This window comes from Solea solea, chromosome 13, assembly GCF_958295425.1.
Source record: "Solea solea chromosome 13, fSolSol10.1, whole genome shotgun sequence".
In the NCBI taxonomy this organism is placed as follows: domain Eukaryota; kingdom Metazoa; phylum Chordata; class Actinopteri; order Pleuronectiformes; family Soleidae; genus Solea; species Solea solea.
In genome coordinates, this window is record NC_081146.1 from 14,317,432 (window position 1) to 14,327,444 (window position 10,013).

General features: G+C 41.0%; 1 protein-coding gene across 1 annotated transcript; it reads right to left on the reverse strand.

Annotated features, from left to right (window-relative positions):
- Positions 1–832: 832 nt before the first annotated feature.
- On the reverse strand, positions 833–4,537 carry LOC131471444 (cholecystokinin-like). Its single transcript, XM_058647998.1, has 4 exons — positions 4,447–4,537; positions 2,967–3,046; positions 2,648–2,822; positions 833–2,191 (listed from the first exon to the last, which is right to left on the reverse strand). The coding sequence occupies exons 2-4, from the start codon at positions 3,042–3,044 to the stop codon at positions 2,052–2,054; spliced, it is 393 nt and encodes a 130-aa protein (XP_058503981.1). The 5' UTR covers positions 3,045–3,046; positions 4,447–4,537; the 3' UTR covers positions 833–2,051.
- Between the last annotated feature and the right edge of the window lie 5,476 nt (positions 4,538–10,013).

Sequence of the window (10,013 nt, forward strand, 5' to 3'; positions counted from 1 at the left end):
GTTCTCTTTCAGCATTCATTCAGGTTTCTCACTACCTTATTCGTGTTTCAGAGAACCGGGGATAATTCCTTAACCTTAAGTTTTCTCACTTTACTAGCATAAGTCGTACTGTAAAATGAATCGGACACAGAGAGTCGTGTGGGTCTAACTGACTTTAAACTCGTCTAACAATGGTTTAAATGTTAAGGAAAGTTGTTTAATAGTTAAAAGTTACACACTACAGCTTTAAATCTGTTACCATCAACCACATTAGTGCCACCTAGTGGTGTTGACCAGTGAGTTGTGCTGGTCAGGTGATAAGTCTAGACTTTAAGCATCTCTCCAAGACAACAGTGTGCATTTTATTTATTTATTTACTTATCTATCTTTATTTATTGATTGATTATATGTTTACGATTGTAGTGATGATGACACAGACCAGGCCCAGTATTTGCGATTCATGTGAGCTTAATATTTACTGGTGAGGGTTAATATTGAGTTGTGATAATGGACATTTAACATCTTGATCTGTGTATTACAATTAAGAAAGAGTTAAAGTCCCCTGTAAGATGATAAAACCTGTACTGTGTCAAAGGTCAGTTTGATGCCTCAGGGGGAGAAAGACAACGAGGTGTGAGCATTTGTCTTAGACGGGATTAGACCTCGACATGGAGTGTCGGTTCTTCTGTAGACCAAGTGCTCATATGGGAGGACGATCATACAGCGCGACGACAGCCAGTGTTTCGCTATTTTGTGAAAATGAAATGCTTGGGGATCATCGCGCCAGCTGTTTCCTTCACACACCGTGGATTCATTATCTCAAAACAAATGCTTTTTTGTTTTTTGCTGAGGTCAAATAATGGAGCTTTATTTTGAAAAGTTTAAAACATACAGACTTCATCTTTTGCATACATACACAATGATCTTTCAAAATAGAACACCCCCCCCCCCCCTCTATTCTATTCATATCTACAGTATACGTGTAATCCTGATTTTTAATGTCCATTAAGCAATGATTGAAACGACTCCTTGTGCTTTCCAAAAACGAATCTTGTGCTTTTTTCACACTGCACATTTTTAGCCCAGGGTTTCCTTCAGCAGACTTTATCTGTCTCCAAATCTAATTCTCTAAATGCACAGGGCTTTAGACAAAGTGCTAATCAAAAATACAGATTTAATTCTTGCTTAGCTTAATTTTGCCAAAAACAATGTAGAAGCTCATTAAGGTCCAACTGAAAGCCTCAGAAACATTCTGCACAGTCAGGGAAACGAGACATTTCCACTTTTGACACATTAATCTTTCTCCCTGGGATGAGTATGCTATTGTTGGTGAGGATAACTAATAATTATTATCATTATGGTTCTATTAGATGTTGTTATTTGCACAATGTTGAGCCGTTAATACCATTTGGTCTTAAAGGACAAATCCAGTCTGGTAATTATGGCAGTGAATTGGTTTTTACTGCGTGGACAAATGATGACATAGTGTATTCGTCTGTGTATAAACTTCTATTTCAGTCACACATACATATTGTTACATTGTTACTGTAAACACCAAATCTGTATTAATCCACCTCTTAAAATCCTCCCCCCCAAACAAAAACAGTATTTATTTCTCCTTGAGTAACATGGGTTGAAAACTACAACTTTGTTTTAGGCATAAACATAAACTTTTCTTTCGGAATAACAGTATATATTTATCTTCTTGGCCAAACATCTGAATCTTCAGGAGCTCGGGGTCAGAACCTGCTAAGAGATGGACTAACACACAACTGGGTTTAACCGTTTCATAGAAATTCTTGACATATCAAAAATACAGAATATTATCAGCCTTTTTCCATTAGGTTTAATGTTTAACTGTAGTGCTGTTGGAGCACTTTAGGGAAGTTGAGTGCAGGGGCAGAGATTGCTTTGTGCCCTTTTGCTAAATGACTTTACTCTCTGTTTATTGTTTGATGATACACTGATATTAAGATTAAATCGGCCCTGGGTAAACAGTTAAGTGCAGTGTGAAAAGGGCTCTTTATTTTTGTGAGCTTTTTATTGGTGGGTTTGGGGTGGCTGCTGCTCCATTAGGAGGAGTATTCATACTCCTCTGCGCTGCGTCGCCCAAAGTCCATCCATCCGAGATAATCTCTGTCCTTTATCCTGTGGCTCGGGGACAGACCGCTGGCTCTGCTGGTGAGGGATGATCTGGTCTGGTAGGAAGAACCTGGAGGAGATGGAGACGGGAGGTGAATGGCGCTGAGGGCAAATATGTATCTGCTCCTCTACTGAGTGTAGACTGTAAGCCATGCTGACTTATTCTGTTTCTTTTCCCTGTTTTTTATGTGTTTGTGAGACAAAGACGGAGCGATTAGGAGACGGGGAGGTGTGTGAAGGAGGAATGCAGAGTGACAGCAGTGAGGATGGAATGAAGAGGAGCAAGCACAAGTGGAAAAGGCGGAGGTATGGAAAAATGAGGGGAGGAGGGGAGATGCTGGGGGGGAGAGGTGGGAAATAACAGATGGTGGGACTCAGGAACAGCATGAGGGCGGACAGATTATAGGAGGATGCAAGTCAGCAGGAGAAAGAACACGACCAGAGGGGTGATCCGAGTGTAATACGACTTTCACTGTCTCCTGAGTCCTGAGTGGAGTCGGGCGGGCTGTTCGTCGTCACTGCTCACCTTTCCTGGAGATGAGTCTGGCCAGCAGTTGGCTCAGGCTGTTCTTGGAGTCTGTGTCTTGGTTGTAGTTGGCGAGCCGTCCTGAGGGGGGCGCTGCAGCTGAACGAGCCAGGCGTGTGTGGTTGGGCGATGGGGGAGGTGGGCTGTCTGACATGAGAGCCTCAACCTCAGCCCTCTGTGACTCAAAGAAAAAATATATATATTATTGTGTTTCTTAGCAAATCCGAAAACTGATGCTTATCTAAATGACTTCAGCTGAATCAAGTTAGTTTGATGTACATATATGCAAGTTCATAATTTGAGCATCTGTGTGTCTTACGGTGGACTGTGAGGGCAGACTCAGAGAACCACTTGACAGAGCAGCCAGGAGAACACACACACATATCCCCACATTCATGACTGGAGGTGGAGAAAGAAGAGAAGAGAAGATTAGACAACAAAGTCAAAATAAATCCACTGGTGGACTTAATGTTCCCCCTCAGATGATTTGTTCGCCGCTGTCTCTCCTCTCTTTTATTGTCGGTTTTTGTGTCTGAGGGCCGGAACAATTGCAGGTGATGGGTCAGGAAAGCAGAAATCAATCATTTCACATTTATTGGAGTGTAGTGGAGGAACAGTTTACGTCTGATGGTTAACCTCAGGCACACACACACACACACACACGGTGGTGGTGTAGGGTGGAGTTGTGATGACTTAGCATCTGCAGAATCCATAGGGAAACACACCAATTATCTCTAAACCTTAATTTTGCTTTGTGTGGCGTTTATTTTAAAAGGGAGATCGAATGTTAATGCGGCAAATTAAATGAATTCTTCGTTTCTTTATTCACTCACTCACATAAAAGATGTGTAAGAAATGCAAGACATTGGTGGAATTATTTATCATTGCCCGGAATGAGAGGAAGAAAAACAGAGTTAGTTAGATTCAACCAGACTCGTTGATCTGAATCTGTTTCTCTGTACAGATGTGAACATCGCTCAGTCAGACTCCAGAGTTTCCCTGTAGTTATAGTTTGCGATCTACAGTAGAGCACATGAAAATGACATCTCTTAGGGGGTTGTTTCACCTCAACTGTGTTTCTAAGTATGGAGGATGTCCGTCAAGAACAGACTGTCAAGTCCACTGAGGCAAACTGTAATTTTTTAAAATTGGGCTATACAGAAATTTCGATTTTGATTCAGTACTTTTTAAAAACAAACAAACAAGTATATATATCTGTGTAGAATTAACACTGTAGCTCAACACAACAGCCCCTCTGAATAATGTCTGTTTAAAGAGACACTGTGTGGTTGTAAATAGTCATTCTGTTGATGCTAATATAATTCCTGTTAGAAGCTGGTGATTGTCTCTCATTCATTATTCACTAGGCTGGTAATGGAGTGTTATTATATTGTGTGTGTGAAAGCCCTCTCCTCCTGCTGCTCCTCCTCCTCTTCAGCAAAGGGAGAGAGAGAGAGAGAAAAAAAATAATTTTTAATATTTCCATGTTCAGAGATTGATATTCAGCTCCCATTTTTATGTATAAAAATATATATTTGCAGCCGGAACACATTATGTTGTGTCTCAGATGTTACATACTGTATGTACACGTAGTTTAATTGTAATCATAAGTGAAAGTTTGATTATTGCTCTTGCAATAATTCTTGATGGAAAGGACAACATTTGATCGTATTTGTATTAAATCTAAATTTACATCTTTAAACACTCAAAACAGTCAAAAAAAAAGTGTTTTAATAAATTACTAATAGGATCCACGAACAGACAAAAGCTCATATCAGTTAAATGTATGTAAATCTTACCTGCAGTCGTCGTAAGAGAGTCTGAAGATGCTGAGCTTTGCTCCTCCTGTGTCAAGGCCGTGAGTGAATGAGTGTAAGTGAGTGAGAGGAAGAGGGAGAGAGACCTCACTTTATACTGACACACAGGAAGGAGGAGGAGTCTCAAAAACTGATGCCACTGACGCAACAGAGGACACAAAGGTGCACACACACACACACACACACACACACACACACACGCACACACACACACATACTAAACTGGGATAGGTGTAGCCCTATATGAGAAGGTGAGAAAAGGTTGGGACAAAGGTGAGAGCTTTAACTGTGCAGCACTCAGAAATCAGAAAACAATAGTGGAACAAACACTGCAGACACATAAGTAAAAGCATGCACACATACGAATGCATTCAAGCTGTGGTTTCTAGTAGGAAGAAGAAGCTGGAGAAGCTCTTGAGTGATGCGTGTCCGAGCCTTTCCATGGACACTGACGCTCACAAATACACATATGAGGCCACACACAGGAACACGGATGGAGTCGGAGAGAAAAATATGATCCCTGAAAGAGCAGAGGCAACATGCAGCTGATATAACCGGTGTGTGGTTCTGACAGAGTGAGTCCAAAGTGGGTCAGTATGTGAAGCCTCACTCCGCCTAATGTGTCTTAACTATGTGTGTCTGCACGTGCAGCAGAATCAAACGCTGTGGAAACAGATCACAGATAAATATTGTTGTTTTTAGTCTGAAAGACGAGGCCAAAGACGAATCATTTCAATCACCAAAACAGCGTGACTTCATTGTAAAGGTCGCATGAGGCACTGATTGATTGGTAGGAAGAGAGTGGTGATTGGAGTGGTCTTCAATGGTTGGTGAAGGGAACAGTGGTGACGAGGAGGTATGGGCTAAAGGAGAGAAAAATAAATACATATTTCAGGAAGAGGGCGGAGCATAGGGTGACCTATAAGAGTGGGGGTAGATTATATACTATGCAGAAGATGCAATCTGTAGGAGAAAGGAGTATGCAAGGTGATGCCAGGGGAGAACATGGTCCGGCTGCATCGGATGGTGCAGTCTGTAGGATGACTTTGGAAACCAGGCAGAGGAAGTCGGAGCCAAGAGAGGTAGTGAAGAGTGACCAGAGGCAGCTGGGTCCAGATGACATACCTGTGGCGGTATGGAGATGTCCAGGAAAACAATCTTGGTGAGCAAGAACATGTCTGAGGAGTGGAGAAGAAGCGTGATGGTACCAGTCTCCAAGAACAAGGGTCATGTGCAGAACTGTAGTAATTACATGGGTATAAAGTTGACCGGCCACATTATGAAGATGTGGGAAAGAATTGTTGAATCTCGGTTAAGTAAAGAAATGAAGAAGATAAAAACCACAGATGGAGAAGTCTACAGAAGGCCTGAAGGAGTTGCACTGTCTTTGTGGATCTAGAGAAAGTTTATGACCGGGTGCCAAGAGAGGAACTGTGGTATTGTATGTGGAAATAATCGCACACCTCACCTCATAAGTGGAAGGTTCAAGGATGTTGTGAAGGAGGACATGAGGACAACTGGTGATCTACTGTGGCAACCCCTAATGGGAGAAGCCAAAGGAAGAAGAAGAAGGTCTGGTCTCGCTGGAAATATGATTGCCAGCAGGAAACCAGCAATATCTTATATTTGCCACTTTATCTAGCCATTAGACAGACATTTGTAAACTGCTCCTGCACCAAAGTCCATAGAGGAAAAGTTAGTGTTTTAAACTCGTGTGGACATCAGAGTTTCTGGTCACTCACATGGTAAAGTGGTAGAAGATGACTCATTCTTCATTCTAATCCAAATGCCAGCGATGCATGTGTTCAGTGTTGGTATCATCCATGGGATCTTGTATATTGATAACTATAATTTTATTATTTTTTTAACAAAGTTTTACAATAACTTACATAACCCATTGACCAATCCATGAATGGTATTTGAACAGGAAAAAAAGTTTGTTGAACAGTTGAATCAAAAACCTTTAAGTGGCGGAATAAAAATACTCGGATGTGCCAGAAGCTGCAAGGTCACAGGTATAAAAGATAAAAATCTGTGGGACACCCGTTTGTGTTAGAAAGTGAAAGAAACAGCATGAGTGTGCTTTGTGGACAAATGGCATTCATACATTAAAATATTTAAGCCGCAACATGTGCACAATAACGTGTGGTAATGTAGTTGGTTTTTAAAAGGTTCATTAGAGCTGTTAGGACAAGCTTTTAACTCGGTGCCCCTTAAGCAGCTACTCAGTAACAATGCATGTCATTTCAAGAGTTTCTATGTCAACCTTCAAGCCGTGGTGCTATTTGAGGGAGAAAATAGCTTTGATTATCTTCAGATTGTGCGGGGTGGTCGTGTTGAATGGGGACACGTGTGCCGCATTGACTTTCCAGAGCGAGGCTCTTGTTCCTGTTGTGTCTACCTAAATACCGATTTGCTCGCCGAGGTTTGTCTGAATTATTTAAAATTCCTCACTTGTTCAGCTGCAGGCAAGGTCTCGGGAAGAGAAAGCACTTTTCACTTTTCACTTTTGTGAAGTAGAAAAGCTGAAACTTTGCACTCAAAGCTGGTGTTCTGTCTTTAATTCATAACATTTTTTCATACCTTTTTTCTTTCCTATTACTCTCTTTATCTCCTTTTTAAGGAGTCTCTTTTCCCCCTGTTGTTTGGGTGTGTGCGGCATCTTAAATCTACATGTACCTTTGTGTGTGAAAAGTGCTTTATAATTAATAATGCCCTGCAGGACCCATACCCATATTAGCATAATTACAGTTTAAATGTTCACTATGAGCGCAGATCAGTCATAGTTATCTCTCATTATGATCTGCAGAGTTTGCACCGCTCAACTCTGCACATGCATAATTTGAACAGCAGGTCAGCATAATGCACGTCATGCGGTACATTGTCATGGATATAATAGGCTGTATAGCTTTTAAATGGGCTTTCATCAATTTCATTTATTGTATTAATAATAGTGCACAATGTAATGGTCATGTAACTGCTCATTATGACCATTATGAGCCATATGAACTATACGTTTGTATGGGTGTCTTTGTGAGGACCAGAAAACGATACAGAGTGAGGACATTTTGGTCCTCACAGGGTTAAGACCTGGTTTTAAGGTTAGAATTGGGTTTAGGTTAGGGTTAGGCATTCAGTTGTAATGGTTAAGTTTAGGGTAAGGGGCTATAGGCATTATATTATATATGCATTATGTCTGTGTCCTCATTATGAATGCTGAGCAAATGTGTGTGTGTGTGTGTGTGTGTGTGTGTGTGTGTGTGTGTGTGTGTGTCTGTGTGTGTGAGAGAGAGTGAGAGAGTCTCAGGCTTTCCTGGTTATTGTTAGCTCTACTCCAGGCTAACATTAACCTGTTTCCTAACACTGTCATTAGCGGCTGCTAAACTGTTGATTGGACTTTCCCCCTAAACCTGTCGTTAGCACCTGCCTAACATCTGAGATGCACACACTCTGGTTTCCATGACTTCAGAAGACATGGAATTACATTGACTTGCATACGTTTCCTGGAGACTTACTCTAACCTTAACCATAACTACTACTGGCCCTAATGTCTTCACCTTAAAATGTAGTCATTTACATTATGGAAACCATAAGGAAGACAAGTCCCCATGATGTGACTGTGAACAGATTTAGGTCCCCACAACATAAGGAATACCAGTTTCACACACACACACACAGACACACAAATGCACAACATTCTCGCCTGATTAAAGTCACCTGATCAGTCAGTAGTATGTCATTTCTGCTGCTAGGGCCCTCTTTGAGTCAAAGCAATGACAAAATAAAACCCCCATGTTTGGAAGCAGCGTGTGATTATAGTAATAATGTGATTATGCTCTGAAGTTCTCATGTTTTATGAGGAAAAGCTTCTGCAGCAGAACACACACAGTCATGATCATGTGCAGAGTTAGGACGGTAAAGTAACGCATTTTCCCAGCCTCTCCTCTGGAAAACAGTTATTGTTCACCTGTTTCACAAAAAAATTTAATCCATGTTATTGGGCACATCAAGAGTGCTTTTGGCCAAACAGAACAAATAACTGCAAGTCGACTAATCCACTCTCCTCCCCCGAGGACTTAATTTCAGAGGTCCATGGGTAAGACAACCTCTGTCTGCTGATAAATGCTGAATCCAGACATATGAGTGTTACGGTCTGATGAAGATATATATTCTCCATACTGCTTTTATCTACTGTTTATCACATGCCGTGAACAGTAAATCAATATAAAATTCAATAACATTTACCAGGCCACACTTTTTGCTCGGAGTGTCTTTGCTCACATGGACACAGCAAGACATGCAGCAGCTCTAACAACTGGACATAAAGCTACTCTTTTATATTCATATTCAGTTAATTTCCTCCCTCCGTCATTTGTTATGTTTTAATCTTGTGATGTTAGGTGCTACATAAATAAAGGCTGATTTTGATTGATTGATTCTGCAAACCACTCGTTAAAGGAGGCTAAACGTAAGTTGCAAAAACAGCCTCATTGCTATGCTCACATTTTTGGGGGCTCGTAACGGCTGCAAAGGAACATCCTGGGTTTCAGTCAGAACAGTAACAGAGAAGTGTTTTACTCACGGACCAGATGAACACTGGTGAGCTCACTTTCTTGTTTCGCCCGTCAGGCTACGCTTGATGAAACTTTACTTCGCCTCATATGCTTTTATGGGGTTTATGTTGAGTAGCAGTGCAATTAAAAAAAACATTCATGTTGAGGCTGACGTGTCTATTTTTAGTTTTGAGAGGCCTTTATTGTGGCCTTTGAGTAATGTTCGCTATTTTGGAGACTCTGTGCAGCAGCATGTGTGCGTGTCATTGTGTGAGTGGAGAGGGAAGGACGGATGAGAGAACCAGCCAGTGTTTTGTTGTTATTGACAACAATGAGCTCACTCACTACTTAATACTCACGGCTTTGTTAATGCCAGCCGCTGATAAAGGATCACACATAATGCCACATCTCAACCTAAACCAAGGCTGTCACTGTCAAACTTTAAAAACCCAGTCAAGTTCAAACTATACAGCCTACAAGTGCATCACACTGTCTGAAGTCATTACCGTGTGGGCCAGCAGATGGCAGAGTGAGCACAGCTTGGCCTTACATCCACTGAATCCATCCAAAAAAACCAAGACAGTGATGTGATGTTAGATGTGGACTTGGTTGTATGTTGACATTAACCATGACACAGTAGCAAGAACACAGGAAATGAAGGATAAATGAATTGATTAGGTGCTCATCACTGCCCTATCAGGACTTACTGAGACACCAGAATAGAACACCTATAGTCAACCTAACAGTAAACTTGCTTTTCTGAGTGTTGCCTTGAATATGTAAAACTGCGCTCAAAAATAATTAGCTGATTGTTGAATTTCACTACAAAGAAATCTAGTTTACGCAATATAAACTAGCTCCTAGATGACATAATTTAGTGAAATTTGTATATTTAATGATTTTTATTTTTTTTTTCCAGTTTTCAGACACGAGAACCGAAACAAAAGCTTTTCCTCCACAAACATGAGAATATTAAAGGATATAAACTGAAGTGGC